Source organism: Vombatus ursinus, unplaced genomic scaffold (genome assembly GCF_900497805.2).
Source record: "Vombatus ursinus unplaced genomic scaffold, bare-nosed wombat genome assembly UNPS02009173.1, whole genome shotgun sequence".
NCBI classification, from domain to species: Eukaryota; Metazoa; Chordata; class Mammalia; order Diprotodontia; family Vombatidae; genus Vombatus; species Vombatus ursinus.
The window spans coordinates 9,518,867-9,539,275 of NW_020948951.1; the positions used below are offsets into that span (position 1 = coordinate 9,518,867).

General features: G+C 47.9%; 1 protein-coding gene and 1 long non-coding RNA gene across 7 annotated transcripts in view; one reads left to right on the top strand and one right to left on the bottom strand.

Annotated features, from left to right (window-relative positions):
• Positions 1–6,328, bottom strand: part of NFIC (nuclear factor I C) — a 133,494-nt gene extending 127,166 nt beyond the window's left edge. The window contains exon 1 of the mRNA XM_027850947.1: positions 6,261–6,328. Coding sequence (XP_027706748.1) covers positions 6,261–6,263 — 3 coding nt within the window. The 5' untranslated portion in view covers positions 6,264–6,328. The remainder of the gene's footprint in view (positions 1–6,260) is intronic.
• Positions 6,329–6,530: 202 nt separating this feature from the next.
• LOC114035023 lies at positions 6,531–15,374 on the top strand. 6 transcript variants are annotated; one of them, XR_003568175.1, is made up of 5 exons: positions 6,531–6,670; positions 8,957–9,034; positions 9,381–9,460; positions 10,014–10,139; positions 15,115–15,374. It is a non-coding gene; the product is annotated as an uncharacterized LOC114035023 (long non-coding RNA). The 6 variants fall into 6 exon arrangements; XR_003568173.1 differs by lacking the exon at positions 6,531–6,670 and adding an exon at positions 7,601–7,639; XR_003568176.1 differs by lacking the exon at positions 6,531–6,670 and adding an exon at positions 7,608–7,643.
• The last annotated feature ends 5,035 nt before the right edge of the window (positions 15,375–20,409 follow it).

Below are 20,409 nucleotides of genomic sequence, written 5' to 3' on the forward strand. Positions count from 1 at the left end.
AGTCCTCCTTCCCTCCCCCCAATTTTTTTTAAACACGAACCACCCACTTTCCAACATCCAACTTTCAAAGAAACGCGGAAAAAGCCGAGAGAGCCTGAGAAGAAGAAACCGTAACTTGCCTCCCCCCACCCCAACCTCCACTCCCCTCCCTGGACTAAGCAACAACGCTTAATAATAATTAGCAATAATTATTACTGATGATGAGCAGGAATAAGAGATCTTGGCTAGGGTCAGCGGCGGGCAGGAAAGGAGGACTATAAAGGGGTCGAATCTGAGGGGGAAAACCAAACCTTAACAATCCAGTTAACACCCCCTCTCCAAGCAGGTGTGGAGGTTTGAAATGTTGCTTTAAATAAAGGAGGGGCGGTATTGGCCCCCACCCCCACCCCTTCCCCCAGCTCTTTTCTCTCTGCTAAGGGAGGGAGCCCGGGTTGAAATAATTGGGGATTGGCTGGGGGGGGGGGGGGGGGGGGGGAAAAAAAAAAAAAAAAGGAATATAAAAATAAGAGGCTGGAAAACTCTGAAACCCTATTGAAAACTGGATGGGGCAAGACTCGTGGACCCAGGGCACCCTCTTTGCTCAGGAGAGGTTCCCACATCTCTGGCCCAGGAATAAGAAGCGGATTGCTCCGGAGATTTGAGGACCCTACCCCATTCCAGCTCTAATTGCAGTTTCCCAGAGTCCCACGGGGGGGTTTGAGGGACTGGGGGGGGGATTGAAGGGCATCTCTTTGTCAGGGAGTGCCCAGCAAATGTGCCTCTTCACCCCAGCCAACGTTTCATTCCTTCCACCCCCCACCCCCCAAAACCCCACACCTGTGGCTAACTGGGACAGAAACATGGGGTTGAAAATTGGGGGATTTGGTTCCCTCACATTCAGGATGAGCAGAAACACAGCTCTCCTCAAATGTCTAGCCTCAGCAGAGTTGGCTTCTCTCCTAGTTTTCAGAGGCAAACAGGGTATACACACATATATGTATATATGGATATGTGTGTGTGCATATATCTACATTAATGTATACATAATAGTCTCTGCCACTTCGATTTCAGGACACTGAGACAGTGCAGGGGTACTGGTGTATCTATTTGACAGATGGGAAAACGGAGGGCTTGGAGGTTATAGGTGACTTGTCCAAGGTCCCAGGTTGGTGATAGAGCCAGGAACCAAACCCCCATTTTCTGACTTCAAGTATAATGCTTTCCCAGGATAACACACTGGTTCCAGCTCAGAAAAATTAGAAATCAGCAACTGTTTATTAAGTGACTATTGTGTGAAAAGAAGGGGATCGAGGTGTACAAATTTAGATAAGATTTAGTTCAGGCTCTCAAATCCCTTATAGCATATACAGCTCATCCCCCTGGAGCAACTGTCTTCACAAAAATTGGAAGCTAAACTCCAGCAGAAGGACTAAACACTACCATGGAAATAAATTCACAGACACAGTCACATGTACGGATGTCATATATATTTATACAAGTAGTGCATCATGCATATATACCCAGACATATGTGAATAATCAACATGTAAATTGTCTGTTTATTCCTATTCATATACAAACACACACCATCATAATTATAGTACCTCATATTCTACACTTACATGTCCCATGGGCATCTCAGACTCAAGATGTTCCAAACCAAACTTGGTATCTTCCCCTCAATCTTACTCCTCCTGACTTTTCATAGGATTCCATAGGATTTTACAGTGTTAAGAATTGATAGGGACCTTAGAGATCATCTAGGCCAACTCCTTTATTTTTCAAATAAGACTCAGAGATTTGCCTTAAGGTCATATAAATATTTAGGAGCAGAGCTGGGATTCAAACCCAGGTATTCAGGTTTCAATAGGTAGATCTCTGACCATGGATGGCATCCTAGTCCCTAAGGATCAAAATTTGAGAATCACCTCTGGTTCCCTCCTTCCCAAAATTTAGTCAATTACCAAATCCTAGACATTCTACTTGACTCAAATCGTTCACAACCTGTCCTCTCCACTCTCATGCCAGAACCCCAGAATGGACTTTACTTTTCCTCAAAAGAATACTGTGAACCTCAAATGAGATAGAGCTTAAAATATTTTGGAAACTTCAAAGTTGTAGATCTATGCAAAATATTATTATAGGCCTCATCCATGCTCACCTGTGCTATTGCAATATTCTCCTAACTTCCCCAACCAACACTGGACTCTCCTCTAATCCCCTTCCTCTCCTCCCAGTCATCTTTCCAAAGCCTAGTTTTGATTATATTCCTTCCCTGCTTTGACACTATCAATGGCTCCTCCTTGCCTACAGGGTAAAGTCCAAATTCTACATCTTGGAGGTTAATGCCAGCCTACTAGCTTTATCTCTTTTGGGGGTATACTCCCCATTTTGGCCAAACTGAACTTCTCACCATTCCTTCCATTTAGCTTTCTTCTCTGCCTTCCCTCACACCACAGCCCTAGCTCCACCTGTTGAAAAATTCCCATCCTTCATATAAAGTTCAAATACCACCACCTCCAGGCAGTATTCTTTGATTCCCTTCCCCCCATCAGTACTTCCCATTGTATCCATCACATTTTGCCTTGTAGAATAATTATATGTGAATGATTTATTTCCCCTGTTAGACTCTGAGCCCTCCTCAGGGGCCCGAACTCCTGCTGTTTTTTCTTTAAACCCTCAGTTCATACTGGATGAATAATCAATGGTTGTTGAATGAGCAAACAATAATAATTGTTGGCATTTCTATAGCGCCTTGACGAAGCACTTTCGTCACTGCAGCCTCCTAAAGGTAGATAGCCTAAATACCCTCATTCCCTTTTTCCGCTGAGGAAATCTAAACCAGAGATGGGAACTGGCATCCCAAAGTCACACAGCTATAGTTTAACCCTATGATGATTCGACACTTTCGGAAAATAGAGACACGGAGGTTCGTCCTGAGAAATTCCCTAATTTGCAACAGTCAAGTAGCCTGGAACTTCTCCCACGACCTGCGTGGGAGACAGCTATACTGACTGGCTTCTCTACTACTCTTTAGCCTACTGCATCCGCTTCTAGTCCGCTAAACCGAGAGTGAGGGGCGAGAGGAGTCGGTTTTACTCCAATAGCTTTAGGCTACCCTAGTGAGCAAACAGCCACAACACTCCATTAGCCTTTTGTGGTTTTAGGCACACACGAGCACAACCTATGTGTGCACACACATATATGTGTATGCATGTATGTATGTAAATATGCACGTATATGGGTATATATACGTACACCAGCAAATGTCCCAGCCCCCAGGCCGAATCCACACTGTGTCTTCCACAATCAGTTCAGGGCTGCTCCACCTGAAAGTGACACCGCGCCCCCCTACTCCGCCCCCGGCAGCCAGGGAACCTGGGTCCTTCTCGCTTGCATTCGAGGGGGTGTCTATTTCTATCTCTGTGTTTGTATATTTTTACCGCTTTCTCCCCACTTTGGGTAAATGATGCGGCTTCTGAAAAACTTTCCTGATCCGTCCCTTGGCGCGGCCTTCCCGGATGACAGGGCAGAGGAGTGTCAAAACCCAAAAGACCTTTGGTGTTTGGATACATGTGCGTGTTCGTGTGTATGTGAACGTAGATGCATGCATGCGTGTATTTATATGTATTTAGAGGAGTGCATTTAAAAAGCGTGACCAAGAGGCAGAGATTCGGGGATATTCCCTGGAGGTGAGAAAGGAACTCCTTTCTGCCTCAACAGAGGTTGCAGAGTTAGAAACAATACAACTGCGGCCGGGGCAATATCTGGGCTGGGTCCAGGGTAGAGAGGCGGGGGCAGGGGTAGGCGTCGGGACTGAGGCAGAGGCAGGAGCAGGGGCTGGGTCAGGGGCAAAGACTAAGGTAAGGGTCTGAGCAGAGACTGGGATTGATGAAGGGGTCGGTGCTAGGGGCACAGGATAAATCAGAGGCTGAAGCTGGGGGAAAGGCAGGGGCTCAAGGTGGTTGAAGAGTAGTTCAGAGGCTGGGGCTGGAAATGGACCGACCGCTAATTCTGAGGCAGAGGTTGGTGCAGGGACTGGCTGACAGCGCTGTAGGCAGGCTAGTCGCACGGATATAATGCTCTGTGGAAACCCCGAACGGTGGGCTCTGATCACCTCTCCCCAAGCTCTCCTCGCCCGCCCTCTGCGGAATCCAGTCGCAGTCCGCAGATGTAAACACCTTAGGCCCCTGCATGTGTGAGGCAGCGAGGGAACCCAGAACGGCTTCTGGAGTCTGATTGGTGGCCGTAGACACACGGGTTCGCTGCTAGCCGAAGGCCAGCTTTCCTTACACGTGGGCATCCCAGGCCCTACAGAATGCATGGACATCCCCCTCACGCTCCAGGTCATAGCCCAAGCACTCACATAACCCGCATCCCTAGAGAAACGGCGCTGCTGTCTGGCCCCTTTTCTCCCCTGGGAGAAATGACGGTCTCATGGTTCTCTTCACATACTCCAAAACGATAGTGAGCGGGGACACACCTTTGCTCACCCCGAGACGTAGGATCATGGTTGTAGAAGTACTGTGTACTGTGGTTGTAGAAGACGAGGAAGGCAAACTAGGAGGAGAAGGAAAGATAGATGGAAAGGAGAAGAAAGGGGAGTGAGAATAAAGGAGAAGGGAAGAGTCGTAGAGAGGAACGAAAGAAGGGAGAACAAGAGAAAAGAGACAGAGAGGAAATGAGAGGAAGAAGAGAAGCTGGGGAAGATAGCAAAGAGGAGAAAAAAGAGAGGAAAGAGATTGGAGGAGAGGAAAAAGGAGATGAGAGAAAGTGAAGAGAAGGTAAAGTAAAGAGGAGAGAAAGGGAGAAAAGTGGAAAGTAAGGAGAAAGGGGAAAAGTAGAGAAGAGAAAGGGGGAAAAGTGGAGAAGAGTAAGAGAAAAGAGGAGACAGTGAGGAGAGTTGAGAAAAGGGAAGAAAGGGGAAGAGAGGAAAGGAAAGAAAGAAGAGGAAGAATGAGGGAAGAAAGGAAGGATGAAAAGTTGAATGGGAATTGAGGTGGGAGTGGGGGAAGGCGACGAGATGCACTGGGATTCCAGACTGGAGAGAGGGAAGATGAGAGGGACAGGTGGGGCCGAGAGCCCTTTACACCCGCAAGATCCCCGTCTACCCTGAGTTCCTAGAGGAAGAAGCCCCCAGACTCAGAGAAAGGGATGATTCTGGGGCTAGGGGCTACCCCTAAAGTTGCAGAGTCTGAGTGAACTTTTGCGGAAGATAGGGCTCCCTGGAACTTTGGGGAGTCCACGCTGGCCTGGGGGGACAGGCTGGAAGCGGGGCAGTTCCGAGTCTCTTCCCCCCCCCCCCCCCCCTTGCCTTTCCCCCCCCCCCCCCCCCCCGGGCCCCCCGCCGGGCCGCCCGCGGGGGGGGGGGGCGGGGGGGGGGGGGGGGGGGGGCCCCCGGCGGGGGGGGGGCGGCGGGGGGGGCGGGGGGCGCCCCCGGGGGCGGGGGGGGGGGGGGAGCAGAGGTGGGGAGAACGCCCCGGGGAGGCCACGGGGGAGGGTGATAGGCCAAGGGGGGCCCTAGGGGCAGGGGGCACCCCAGCTCCAGTAGCTGGAGGCCCCGCAGGCCCCAGACGCGCTTCCCCCTCCCCTCATCCTCCCCTTGCTTTCCTTTCAAGTTCAAGTCGGTTCGGGGCTGCGGTCCTTCTCCGCCCCCTTCCACAGCGGCCATTTTCCGCTACATCCACCCTCTCCTGCCTGCGGTGTGGGCTTGGGGGGCTGCGGCGGCTCCCCCCGCCCAGCTCCCCTCCCCTCTTCTCTTCTCTCCTCCCCTCCCTTCCCTCTCCTCTTCCTTGCAGCCAGCTCCCGGGGCTGACCTCCCCTCCCCCTCTCCCCTGGCCCGCGCCCCCAGCGCTTGGGTGAAGCCCCCTCCCCCTCTCCTTGGATGGAGCGGTCCCCTGCATCTTCTTGGGGGGAAACACTTCCCCTAACCACGGCCCTGTCCTGCTCTGCCCCCGGCTCATACACCAAATCTAACTCCGACACACCGCCACCGCCCTGTCTCTTCCCTTCTCAGTGATATGGGGGCAGCGGGGAGACTACGGGGAACCACGGGGTGGGGGTACTGGTGGACGCCCCCTATCCGACCCCCTGCCTTGGCCCCTGCTCTACCCCCAGACGGACGCAGGGGAGCCTCCCTGGACCTCCTGACGCCCCCCTCCCAGTCCCCAAACATTGGACACCCCCCCCGACATTCTACCCCCTCCCTCAGACAATCAAACTTTTGATCAGAGCTAGGGGAAAAAAAAAGTCCGGCGAAAACGAAAGTGTCGTGAAACCTACCATAGTCCCCGGATCCGGCCGGCGCCGAGCAAGTAGCAGTCCCGGCAAAAGGGGGGGGGAGGGGGGAGAGAAACTCCACGCCCCCCCTCCGGAAAACAGAACACCCAAACACCCCCCCACCCCAGGGCCCCCCCCTCGGCCCCCCCCCGCCCCCCCTTCCCCCCCCCCCAATTCCGTGTCCCCGGGGTTGGAGTTGCTAGCTCAGTGTTTAATCATCTCGGGCGATTTCCTTCTAGGACCCGGGTTGCTGTGTGAGCCGATCCACCTTCGCGATTTTACAAAAAAAAAAAAAAAAAAGAAGAAGAAGCAGAAGAAGATGAAAAAAAAAAAAAGCAACGGCGGGGAGAAAGACAGAAACCATGAGAGACATATGTAGAACTAGAAACAGAGAGACAGGGAGAGACAGAGAGGTAAGGAGACAGAGACTCAGAAAAGACAGAATAGGAGAGAAAAGAGAAAGAAGAGGGAGAGGGGCAGAAGTGAGGGAGACACACATAGATACACAGACTCAGAAGGAAAGAATGAGAGGGAGGCAGAGAAGTCAGAGAGAAAATAAGAGGGAAAGAAATAGGGGATTTGAGGGAGACATAGAAAGAAAGAAAGGGAAACAGAGAGAGGATGGGAGGAGGCAAGAAAGAACCTGACCAAGGGATGAGGTGAGTGACAGAACAGAAAGAGGAGAGAGGGAGAGATAGATTAAGAGAGAAATGAGGACGAGAGAGGAGAGAGAATAAAGAGGAAGACAATTGAAAAGGAGTGGAAGAGAAACAGAGATGGGAGGAAGGAGACCGAGGAGAGGGAGAGCTTGAGTAGGCACAAGAGGGGAACGAGCGAAGAGGAGAGAGAAAGAGAAGGCACAGGTGGAAGGGTCCAAGAGGGCCCAGGGGTTGTCCTCCTGAATGCAAGGTCGGGGGAGAATAAAAGATAAATGCTTAGAGTGTGGGACGGAAGGAAGGGAAGGCAGATGGAAATAACAAGTTATTATTATTATTGTTGTTATTAACATTACTAATAATAATAACAACCACCAATGATATAATACCGCTAGCGAAGGTGTGGGAGGCGGCTCAGAGCAGCCCGGGGCCTGCGCCCCCCTGAGCCCCGGGTCTGCACTTCCCTCGGGCCCGGGAGGCTGCGGGAATAAGCCCAGCCCGCTCCTGGACTGCGGGGTCTCTGCTCTCCTGGCCCTGGGGAAAGGCTGGAGGGAGAGCCGCCGGTGGCCCAGCTCCGAGCCGGTACGCTCGGGCTAGGAACCTGGGAGCCGGCCCCCTTGCTCTCGCAGCCCCTCCCCTTCCTCGGCTCTCTCCTCCCCCGGCCACCGCCTCTTCCTCTCTCACTCTCCCTCTGCCCGGTCCCTCTGTCCCTCTCCGCCGTTCTCTGTATGTATGTATATATGTGTATGTGTGTATGTGAGGGAAAGGGGATGTGTTTGCCTTCTTCTTGCGCTCTGTGTCCGTGAGTCTGTCTCTTCCCTTTTTAATCTCCTATCAGCCTCTTCCCCTCCTCATCCCTCTTCTGGAAGGACTAAAGGGGTTGGGCCTAGGCCTGGGGCAGGGCCGGGGCTCGAGCCGGGGTCGGTAGGTCTGTCTGGATCGATAGAAGAGAATCCAAGGCTCTGACTACGGGGAAGAGAGGATTGTACTGAGGTTCGTTACGGGGGCAAAGTCCGCTACAGCCGTGGTCTTCAGGAATTGAAAGGGTAGAGGGTAGGAGGGAGAAGGTAATGGAGGGGCATCCTTCCCCTTCCTCTCAGCCCCCCCCCCTTCACTAGGGGAAATGGAAAATTTGTGAGGGGACAGAGGGGTAGAGCAGATGTCGCAGTGTCTGAAACCTGGTGACAAAGGGAGGGACCGGCAGGGAGATTCCTTTTCGGCTCCTACGCCTTTCCTGGGTGCTTGGCCCTTTAAACTCGAGACCCAGCCGGGATGTCAGGGATGGGGAAAGAGGGAAACCAGAGGGACCACAAGCTTTCTGAGTCGGGGGGAGAAAGAAGGGAGATAGGTAGCATCGGCCAGAGTTGAGGGCAGGGCCGGCCCCGGCTCGTTGGAGACTGAAAGATTGGGGGTTTCTGTTTTAGGGAAGGTTTGATGTGAGGACTATAAGAGATCACCTGCTTGCCTTGGTCTACTGTTCCCCATCAGTGTGTGTGTGTGTGTGTGTGTGTGTGTGCGCGCGCGCGCGCGCGGGCGCGCGCTCGAGCATTCGTTTATAGGTGTGTGTTTAATATCCGTGTCTGGTTAGTTGTGTGTGTGTTTGTATGTTTATGGATTGATTTATTTTATTTGTGTGTGCCAACGTGTTTATGGCTATGTCTGGCCTGTTTGTATTTCGGTGTTTCTGTTGGTGTCTGTGTGCTCATCTGCATGCTTAGATGTATTGTGATGTAGGTATCCATGGGCTAACCGGTGTGTGCTGCGTCTGCCTGTTTACTTCTATCAAATTCCCACATTCCTCCTTCCCCCTCATACTGGGCAAACTCTGGTCCACTCTCTGCTTTCCCCACTTGCACCCTTGCTTTTTTGGCTTTAAGGCTCTGGGTGCAGTTGCATCCTTGATAAATTCTGGTGGGGCTTTCTTCATCTTTAACCAATAAAGGGTTAACTAAGGGGCAGACAGAGAGATCCCTCTCTCCCCTCCATTTTGCAGGCTCATTCCTAATCTCTGATCTCTAATCTCTCTATGTCTACTGAGTCCAGCCTTGATCCATCCCTCAAAAGGGCTCCTTTTGGAAGAGAAATGGAGGATTGCCCTGTCGCAGAAATATAAGGACTGAGGTCAGGTGGGACACTAGGTACCATGGCCAATGGGCAAACAAATAGGAGATTATATGGACTTTGGAGATCATCTCTTCAATCTTCTCATTTTAAGGATGAGGAAACTGAGGGCCAGCGAGGTTGAATAGCAAAACGTAGTAGCTTTTGGAGCTAAGAGGAATAGGGATGGGGACCAGGAGTCTGGGTGAGTGGGGTTAGAGGGAGGGGAGTGAACAGCGACAAGGGGGATATGGAGAAAGGCAAATGGGCTAAGGATAGTAGAGGATCATTGGATATAAGGTTCAGAGGGACCTTAGAGATCATCTAGGCTTTCCCATCTCATTTTACACCTTCCCTCATTTTACAGATGTACAGAGTGAACAACCTACAAGACTAATCTGATTGGGAAACAACTAAGAACCTTCTGGTATTGCCTGGTTGTTCCAGGTACCCTTCCCTTAGCCCTCTGCCCTGCATTTTCTATAGGGTTCAGGATTTCTTAACCTATTTGCCTTTATTAGTGATCTGGGAAAGCACTTCCTCAGAATAATATAGTTTAAGAAAATCACAATGGAAGGAAATGCTATATTTCAGCTAGAGGTTAGTGAAAACAAAAGATAGAATTTTTCCCATCTAAATTCATGGGTTCTTTGATTTCTATCCACAGAAGCCCCTTCCTCCTCTCGCCCTAGGTTAAGAACCCCTGGTATAGTTGGTGGACAATAATCATTGAGTCATTTCAGTCATACCCTATTTGGGGTTTTCTGGGCAAAGATATAAAGTAGCTTGCCATTTCCTTCTCCAGCTCATTTTACAGATGAGGAAACTGATGAGACAGGCTGAAGTGACTGACCTAAGGTCACATAGCTGGTATCTGAAAGTACGGTTGGGACTCAGGTTGCCCTGACTCAGAGTCAAGGACTCTTAACTGTTATGCCAAAAAGTGCAGCCTAGAGCAGAAAGTAATTGGCCTTTCTCTCCTTCCACCCTATGTCCAAAGGCTTCTCAACCTCCGAAGAGATCCAGCCAGCACCCATGAGACCCCAGCCTTGGGGCCTCAGAGGAGGCTCTGGAATGATACTCAGAACTGCTCATCTGACCTGGAAAAAAGGCAGGAGGGTGGGAGGTGAGAGGTGATCGTTAGCTCACCATCCACAGACATAAGCTAGCATCATAGGCCATAACATAGTGTCTCCTCCTTCTGTTTCCTAGATCTGTGCATCCCTCTGTTTGTTCTTCCTCCGTCTGTCCTCTCTGCTTCCTTTAGACTCTAGCTCTGCCTCTCTTCCAGTCTCTTCCTCTTTTCTCCTTGCCTTCTCCATTTCTCACTTTATTTATTTTACCACCCCTTTTCCTCATTTTCCCCTGTCCCTAGCCTACTTGTCAAAACTGGGTGTTGAACTGGATACAGTGCTAGACTTGCAGTCAGGAAGGCCTAAGTTCTAATTCAGCCTCAGACATTTACTAATTGTGTAACTAGAAAGTCATTTAACTTCTCAGGCTCAGTTTCTTCATCTGTGAAATGGAGGTAAACCTTACTCAGAGGGTTGTTGTTCAATAAGCTAACATAGGAAACATAGGAAAAGTATCTTGCAAACCTTAGTGTCCTATGTAAATGCTAGCGTATAGCCTAGAATCCCTTTGATTTTCATCTTTTTACAGGGGTCCCAGACAAACCCTCCCTTCCCCTCAGATGCTAATGATCTTTCTTGCCTTATTTCACCTGGTACCTACAACCTGTATTCCCCTCCCCCAACAAATTGCAGACTCCCTGAAATCAGTCAGTTTCATGTCCTCAGTCCTAGCACAAAGCTTTGTACATAGTAGATATTTAATTAATGTTGAATTTATTTGCCTTTGTTGAATGGACACTCTTAGTAGTTCCCAAATCCTACTCCTTGGTTGGAAGTGGGGTGTGTGTGCACAAGAAAACAGGGATCTCTCTGCCCCTTAGTCAACCCTTTATTGGTTAAAGATGAAGAAAGGCCCATCAAATTTATCAATCTCTTCTCCTCCCCCCAATTTAGCTCCTGATGTAGCTACCAGCACCAACACAAAAGTTCAGTTATAATCAAAGAATCCCTCACATATTTGGGTTCATTTAAAGTTTTCAAATCATTTTCCCATTTATTATTGCATTTGATCCACAAGACAGGCCTATGAGGGAAGCAGGACACGGATAATCAGCCCCATTTTACAGATCAGGAAACTGAGACCTAGAGGGGAGAACTGACTTGCCCATGGTTACATAGTGTCACTGGCAGAACAGGGTCCCCTGTCTACTCTGCTGTGATAGTGATTTCCACTGTATTACTTTGCAAAGTAGTAGGTAGCCTGCTCCAGACAGGTTTATACTGGTTCAGTTGTATGGAAAACTTAGTCTGAAGACTCTATTTTGCTCAGGGAAAGAGTGTTGGTTTCCACCCCAAATTGGAACAAAAGAGTTTATAAAGCACCCAGAAATAGGGGTAATATTTGGATACTTTTAGGGATTATCAGTGTAGCAATCTCTCCATCAATGCAGATTACTGCCTTCTGATCCTATGGCCCTGTGTGGGCAATAGCCAAGTTAATCTGAGTAGTATAAATGCCCATTGGATGTCGTTTAGAGGTCTCTACCTCAGTGGCAATTCTGTGGAGGAGTCAGGTCATTCAACATTATCTGGATAATTTTGATGGTGTGGACCTGACCTCCTAGGGATTTAGAACCCTAGGGAAAGTACGGAAGAGGAGAAAGGGCAGAGGGGAGAGTGAGTAGCGACTGCCTGGTGCCTGGTGTCTGACTCACTTTCCTGTTCCATAAATATAAGTATGATTCAGTTCCTTGGGGCTGGTCAGTTAGCTAGAATCCTTGGGGATGCCCATTTCCCACCAGCATCCAGCAATACCTAATTGTCTCCAAGGAGGGGGTGGGCAGTTAAAGGACTAGGAAGAGGTCAGGCAGTTTGCTACAAGTCAAATCAAGGCCATCAGGATCCTCCAGAGTCCTGCGTTCACTTTAATATATAACTGTCTATGAAAGTAGGTATGAGATTGTCTTTCTTTACCTGTGTGTGTCTTTCTCCCCTCCCCCCCCCGGGTATTTTTGTTTAGGCCTCTATGCCTATGTCTATGTCTATGCTTGTGGGTATGTTTGTGTCGTTGTGTGGATGTATGTGGGTTGCCAAAGGCAAAAGCTTCCCTTTGTTAAGAGGACCAGCAAAGGACCTGGGGCTTTATGGGAGATAAAAGATATGCTGAATAAAAATTCTCCCTTTTCCTGGTCTTGTCTGGGATATACCTAGGGAATTGGGAGAGGTGTTTTTCCAGAGGGTAGGAAACATACCCTGAAAGTCATGGGACACATGCCCAGAAGACCCTGCCTGGGGACAGCTGGGATCTGAGCCCCTGGACCCCTAGAGGTATCTTTAGTTCCCAACCTCCAAATCATTCTTGAATTTCTCCTCCTGGACCATTTATACCTCCACAGCATCACTTTCACCTGTCCCTCCCCTTTCACTTACAATACAAGCATCTTAGCTCAGTCCCTTGGCACGTCTCTCCTAGACTTTGGCAATAACTTCCTGAGTGATCTCCCTGCCCCAGGTTCTTTCCTCTCCAATCCACCCTCCCCATAGCTGGCAAAGGGATTTCCCTAAAGCCATGCCACTCTCCAACTCCCAAAGCTCTGGAGGCTCTCTCTTGTTTGCACAATAAAATACAAACTCTTCTGCTTGCCGTTTAAACCTCATCACAACTTGGCCCCAGCCTACCTTTCTGGATTCAGTCCATATTATTCCTCTTCACCCATTCCTGTTCCAGACACTTACTGGTCCCCCTATATAATATCCATCTCCTGTTTCCATGTCTTTGCCTAAGCTGTTCCCCATGCCTGGAATACTCTCCCTTCTCACCTTACTTCCTCTTCTTGGGATCTCTAGCTTTCTTTAAGGCTTCATTCAAGTATAACCTCCTACATGGAACCTTCTGGGATCCTTCCAGCAGCTAGTTCCTGTCTCCCTCACCCATCCCAATTACTTTGTGTTTACATTGTACATATTTTGTATCTATTTATATGTGTACATGTTTCCCTCCCAATAAAATGTAAGTTTTTGGAGGTGAGGACAGTTTCATTTTTGTCATTGTGTTCTCAGCACCAAGCAGAGTACTGGGCATATTGTAGGTGCCTAATAAATGCTTGCTGATTGATTGTCTCATATTTCTCCCCACTGGTGGCTCTGTCCTTAGCCCTCTTCTCCCTCTATATTCTTTCACTTATTGATTTCATTAGCTGCCACGGATTCATTTATCATCTCTATGCTAATGATTCAAAATATATCTGTTCAGTCGTGTCCAACTCTTCGTGACCCCTTTTGGGGTTTTCTTGGCAAAACACTGGAGTGGTTTACCATTTCTTTCTCCAGCTCATTTTACAGATGAGGAACTGAGGCATGCAAGGTTAAGGGACTTGCCCTGGGTCACACAGCTCGCATTTGACCAGATTTGAACTCAGGAAAAGGAGTCTTCCTGATTCCAAGCCCAGTACTCTATCCACAGTACCACCTGGCTACCCAAAATACACTTATCCAGCCCTAAACTCTTTGCGGGCCTCCAGCCTCCCATCTCCAACTGCCTCTTGGGCAGCTCCAACTGGATGTTCTATAAATATCTTAAATTCAGCACATCAAAAACTGAACTTATTGTCTTTCCCCCCAAACCCTTCCCTTTTCCTCCCCTGTTACTTTTAAGAATACCATCATCTTCCTAGTTATCAGGGTTTGAAACCTAGGTGTAATCCTGGACTCCTTATTCTCTACCCCACCCCAATATTCAATTTGTTGCCACATCCTGTCAATTTTACCTTTGTACCATCTCTCAAACTTGGCCACTTCTCTCCTTTGACACTGCCACCACCCTGGTTTGGACCCTCATCACTTCACACCCAGACTGTTGCAAGAGCCTGCTGGTGGGGCCCCACTCCAGCCCATCCTCCACTCAGCTGTCACAGTAATCTTTCTAAAGCACAGGTCTGATCATATCACGTCCCATCCAACCCATACACTCCAGTGTCTCTTTATTACCTCCAGGATCAGATATAAAATCCTCTGTTTGGCATCCCTAGCCTGTCCCTCTACCACCTTTCCAAACTTCTTACACTTTATGCCCCCACCCCATAGTCTGTGACACTGGCCTCTTTGCCAGTATCAATCAGAGACAATAGATCTCTTGACTCCAGGCATTTTCACTGGCTGTCCCCCCTGCCTGAAATGTTCCCTCCTGTCACCTCCACCTCCTGACTTCCCAGGCTTCCTTCAAGTCCCAGCTAAAATCCCATATTCTGCAGGAAACCTTTCCTGATGGCCCTTAATTCTAGTGCCTTCCTTTTGTTGATTATCTCTCTTTTTCCTGTTATATAGCTTGTTTGCATATAGTTATCTGCATGCTGTCTCCCCATGAATGCCCTTAGAGCAGGGCCTGTCTTTTGCCTTTCTTTGCATCCCCACACCTTAGTGCAGAGCCTGACACATAGTAGCCACTTAATAAATGTTTATTGACTGACTCACTGGTGGCCTTCACAGGATTAAATCACCAGAACCAGAGGCTTGCTGACCTCCTATGCCCTAGGGAAAAAGCAACGGGGTACAATGTAAAGGATTATGGGCCAGGAGTCTGACTAGCTCTGCCACTGGTTCTAAGTCTATCCCTACCTTTCTCTGAGCCTCATAAAATGAAGGGGGATAGGGGGACTGTGTGGTGTATTTAAGCTTTGACTTTCTTTGATTCTATGAGTATCCCTGGATTTGAGGCTGAGGGGAAGAATCCTTTGATTACCCTAGGTTATTTGGGTTGGTCCTACAGAGAAACACCTCTGAACAGACAGGGGCAGCTTTGGGCATGGAGCACTTGATCCCCAGTAGCTTCGTTGACACTGTTCCGAGGAATGCCTACCATCTCCCTTCCACCTCCTAGCCAATTCCTACTCCTCCTTCAAAGTCTAGCTCCAATCTTACTTTCTTAAGCCTTCCCTGAGGCCTCCCCACAGCCATTAGTGAGCTCTCTCCTAAGTTCCTCCAGTCGTGACTGGACTGATCCAATAGTTTTATTCTCTGATTATTTCCCAGGTGAGAGGTTTGCTTCTCTAGCTGGACTGGACCCCATGGCTGGGCCCACAGTGAGCTGGGCTCAGTAAAGACGTGTTGACCTACTGAACTCCCATTTAAAGGATCCTAGGGGGAGAGATGGGAAGATGGAAGACCGGAGTGGCTATTCCCAGTGAGCATGCCACTCATGGGCCCCACTCATGGCCACTCATAGGCTAGTAGGGGAATGAGGTACATGCGTAATAATTATAATACAAAATAAAATTTGATACATGCATATGAAAGGTGCAAACCTGTTACTGTGTGATATTTGAGGAATGAAAGATTTTTACTGACTGGAGAGTGGGGGTGGAGCTCAAGGAAGTTGTCCTGGAGTAGATGGCATTTGGACATGGAAGTGGAGGAGTGAGTTCCAGACATAGAGAGCAAAAGCATAAGCCAAGGCATAGAGTCAGGACAACCTGGTGCATAACCTGGCACAGTCCTAAGGGACAGGCTTCCACTCTCTTTTCTGTGGGTGAGGAACTCCATCTCTACTAACTCTTTTGGCCTTCCTTAGACTAACCCATTAGGGCAGGAGAGGAGTGGACCCATTAGGGTACACTTGTGGTATAGGGACAAGGAGGTTGCCAAGGTTAGTTGAGTGGTGGGAGGAAGGGGAGGGGTAGAGGAGATACAAGTAGTCTTTTGCTCTTTCCCTATTTCGAAACCATGTGGCTGAGTATCACCATTTGCCCTCTCCCCCCAAAAAAACTCAACTGAACTCACCCTGTTCCACTGTAGAACTAAATGCTTAAAACCATCTCTTACATCTATACCAAACATACCCTCCATTCATCCTCTGATCCTCACAACACTCCCCAGGATGTGGGTAGGGATTAGTTTCAACGTTTGACAGATGGGGAAATGGAGGTCCAGGAGGGAGGGACTCATTTAAGATCTCATTTCCTGAATCCCTGAATCCTGGTCCAGGCTTTCCCCCAGTGTATCCACTACAACTCTAGCACCTTAGCCTACTCTTGAAGATAAACCACAACATTTACTAGCCTACAGCTTGGTGTGATTTTTTTAACCACACAATTACAAGGCAGGGCTTCAAAAGGCAGAGATGAGAGAAGATACTGGAGAAAGATATTCTTGTAGTAAAGAATGTCTTGGGCAAAGGCTAGGAGTGATAGAGGAAAAGGGAGTTATCCAGTCAGACTGGAAAAGAGGGGCTGTGTAGAGAAGCAGTCAGTAGATAATGTTGGAGAGGAAGACCAAGGTGGGTCAATGGAGGGCCTCTAATGCCAGGCTCTGCAGCCTTTCCCTTTCTTTCTGTTTTCTCTTTCCTTCACTTCTCTGGCCTCAGTTTTATTTTATTTTTGCAAAACGGCAGTGTTGATGTTACTTAAATCTCCCCTCCCCCTACCCATGATGCCCGATTCAAATTCCATTCACTAGAAAGAATGAGTTTGTGAGTTTTACAGTATGAGAGGGTCCTGGCTCTGGATCCAGGTCTGGGCCAGGCCTGGAGGCCTACCATTCCCCATCACTTCCTCATCATTGCCAAGAGCTCTCTCCTGCTTTTAATTCCGAGGGAAAAACCTCTCCCTGATCGTGGGGGAAGGAATGCTCAGTGGCTGTCAGCCCAGACCCTCCCTTTTCCCCCAGCCCAGCTCAGCCTAGTCCAGCTTTGCCAAGGGGATAGTAAAGGTCACTATAAGCTAAACCCAGAGTCAGAATGAGAATGAGAGGAGGACCCAACTCAGAGACAAGACGCCTCTGACCACCCCAGCTTTTGTGCTTTTATGTTCTCTATCTCTCATCCCTGAAGGTATGCTTCAGAAAGCAGGTGGGGAATCCTGGACCCGTCCACTGAGCTGTCCCCACCCCCACCTCACCATCTGTTCATGATTGAAAAGGCTGGAGCTCCCCGGGTTTAATTTGCAAATGATCTTAGAATTAACGGGAAGAGCCCATAGCCAGCCAGTCCCTCCTCCTCTTAAAAAAAAAAAAGTGGATCTGGGCTTCCCAGAGAGTGGGGGTGAAGTCCTAACCCATCAGAATTTTTGTACCCACGTGGCAGAGTGGAAAAAGTGAAATCTCAGAGTTGGCAGAGACTTCAGAGTCCCACCTGCATGGGAACAAGAAGCTTCTTGAGGACACCGGGTGCAAGTGTTTGGTCATACAGAGTCTGTCTGCCTGCAGACCTCCAGAGAGGAGGAACCCACTGCCTCTGGAGGCAGCCCATCCCGCACGGGAGAACTTTACTGGCAGGCAAGTTCCCTCCAGCCTGGAATTAGCCTCTGCAACATCCTCCCATTTCTTCTAACTCTGCCCAGGGGGCCAAGCAGCCCAAGCCTAATTCCTCTTCCATCTGACAGTCTTTCAGATGCTTAAACATGTAGCTCTCATGTCTCAACTAACTCTTCTTTTTTTCTGGGCTAAACATTCCCGGATTCACATATGGTCCTGGGCTTCTCCTTACCCTCTTTTTGAATATTCTCCAACTTATAATGGTCTTCCTAAAATGTCACAATTGAACACAATACTCAATATATAGTCTGACCAGGGAGACAGCAGGATATAATCTCCCCAGTCCTGGGCATGACTCCCCTCTAAATGCTGTGCAGATTTCATTAATTCTTCTGATGGCCCCATCACACTGTTGATTTATACTCTTAATTTCTGCCGATACTGTGGCCCTCCGAGTCCTCTAGATCCTTTTCAGACAAATTGCTATTTTACTGTGACTCCTGTATCTTTTACTTGTGAAGTTGATTTTCTTTTCTTTTTTTTTTTGATGAGGTAATCAAGGTTAAGTGACTTACCCAGGGTCACACAGCTAGTAAGTGTCCAGTGTCTGAGGCTGAATTTGAACTCAGGTCTTCCTGATTCCAAGGCCAGAGCTCTATCCTCTGTGCCACCTAGATGCCCCTAAAGCTGATTTTCTGAACAAAACTGTATGACTTTTTATCTATCCCTATTACATTTCATCTTATTAGATACAGTCCAAAGTTCCAGTCTGTTGGGATCTTTTCAGCTCCTGACTAGGTTTGAAGTCAGCTGGCCAGTGTTTGTATTCTGGCTCTGATCATTACATGATCATGGATGGGTACATAATAATAGTTAGCATTCTTATATGGTTTTAAGTTTTGCAAAGTGCTTTACATGTTATCTCATTTGATGCTTATGACAACCCTAAGAATCAGGGGTTATTATTATCTTCATTTATTTATTTATTTTTTGTGGAGTAGCTAGGTTGAACAGTGAATAGGGCACTGGATTTGGAATCAGGTACATCAGTCTTCCTGAATTCAAATCTGGCCTCAGACATTTACTAGCTGTGTGGCCCTGGACAAGTCATTTAACCCTGTTTGCCTCAGTTTCCTCATCTGTAAAATAAGCTGGAGAAGGAAATGGCAAACCACTCCAAGAAAACTCCAAATCAAGGCCATGAAGAATCTGAGACAACTCAATAATAAAAATTATCTCCATTTTACAGATGAGGAAACTGAGGCAGAGAAATTAAACAATTGGCCCAGAATTGCACAGCTGGTATCTGAGAAAGGTTTTGAACTCAGATCTTCCTTATGCCAAGTCCAGCTTCTGTGAGAATGACTTCTCTGTCTCTAAAATGGGTGGGGGCAATAGCGGGTGCATTAACTACCTTACAGGGTTGTTGGGAGGAGAGACACTTTGTAAACCTTAAAGGGCTATAGACTTACTATTATTGTTATTTTCGTCTCCTGGGAAGACAAAATTAGGATCTGGGATGGCTATAAAGATACTTCCTATAATCAATTGCTGGTGTTAAATCTAATTACTACTGACAAAGTGTCATAAACAGAGGACTCCCAAACCTTTTCTTTAAACACAAAGGTCTGCTCCCTCCTCCTCTCTCCATTTCCTTTTATGAGAGAGAAAAATGACTCTGTTGCAGAAGGAACCTCTAGAAAGAAGAGAAATTAAATTGGGGAGCATGATTAAAAATGATCCAAGTGGAAGTTACCTTTCTCTTAAGACCTGTATAAATCTTGCCATTTAACATCTTCCTCTGGGGTTTGCTAGTTATGATGGAAGCAACATTGATGCCCTTTTGGGGGGTAGAAAGGGTGACGGTGGGATGTCCAGCTGAAACAATTTCTAATTATTGAAATTCCAAGCCAGGAAACACCAGAGAGATGACTGGGGATTTCCAAAGGAATATTAATCTTTACTTCTTTTTTCCTCCTCAACTTTTGAGAGTCTTAGGATCTCAGAGTTGGAAGAGACCCCAGAAGGCATCTGCCTCCAAGCAATTTTCACCCACTACTCTAATTTTGTCTTCTGATGTCAAGAGGAACTGGTTTGTCCCCCTTCTTCATGAGAGCTTCTCAGATATTGAAGTCAATCAAGGAACCCCTCTTTCCCCACTTCTGTCACCAAGGTTTCTTTTTTCCCCAAACTAAACTTTCCTTGTTCTTTCACCCTGATTTTGAGTCTCTTCATACCATTCTCTTCTTTTCCTGTGGAGCTGCCTAATTTTGCCCTGAAAGATCAAATCCACTTTTTGGTAAACCTATCTTTTCTTTCTTTTTCTTTCTTTCTTTCTCTTTCTCCCTCCCCCCCTCCTCTCTCTTTACCTCCCTTCCTTCTTTTCCTTCCTTCCTTCCTTCCTTCCTTCCTTCCTTCCTTCCTTCCTTCTTTCCTTCTTCCCTGTCTCCCTTCCTTTCCTTCCTCCCTCCCTCCCTCCCTTTCTTTCTCATAAGCAATTATTCTACTAGTATTGAGAACTGCTGGTGAGGAAATTCCATTTACCAATACAAGTGAAGAATGACTTTCCCAGGATCACATAAGCAGTACAGGTCAGAGAAAGGACTTAAACCCAGATTTTCCTGACTCCAGAGCCAGCTCTCTACCTACTATTCCATGATGTCACCTTGGGATCCCTAACATCATCAGTCTGCTCCTTGAAGGTTTATATATCATTTGCTTCATGAAACCCTGTGAGGTAGGTAATACAATTATTATTATCCTCATTTTTTAATATGACCTGAGATTTCATTGGTATAGGGAAATCCTACTCATGCGTGTGTGTGTGTGTGTGTGTGTGCGCGTGCGCGCGAGTATGTGTAGGGTGGAAAAGACATCTAGACAGAGAACCCAGAAAAGTATCTTCAAACCTTGGTAGACAGCCAGGTCTATCTCCCTGGGTTCAAATCTGGCCTCACACACTTCTAGCTGTGTGACCCTGGACAAGTCATTTAATCCTGTTTGCCTCAGTTTTTTTAATTTATAAAATGAGCTAGAGAAGGAAATGGCAAACCACTCTAGTATCTTTGCCAAGAAAAC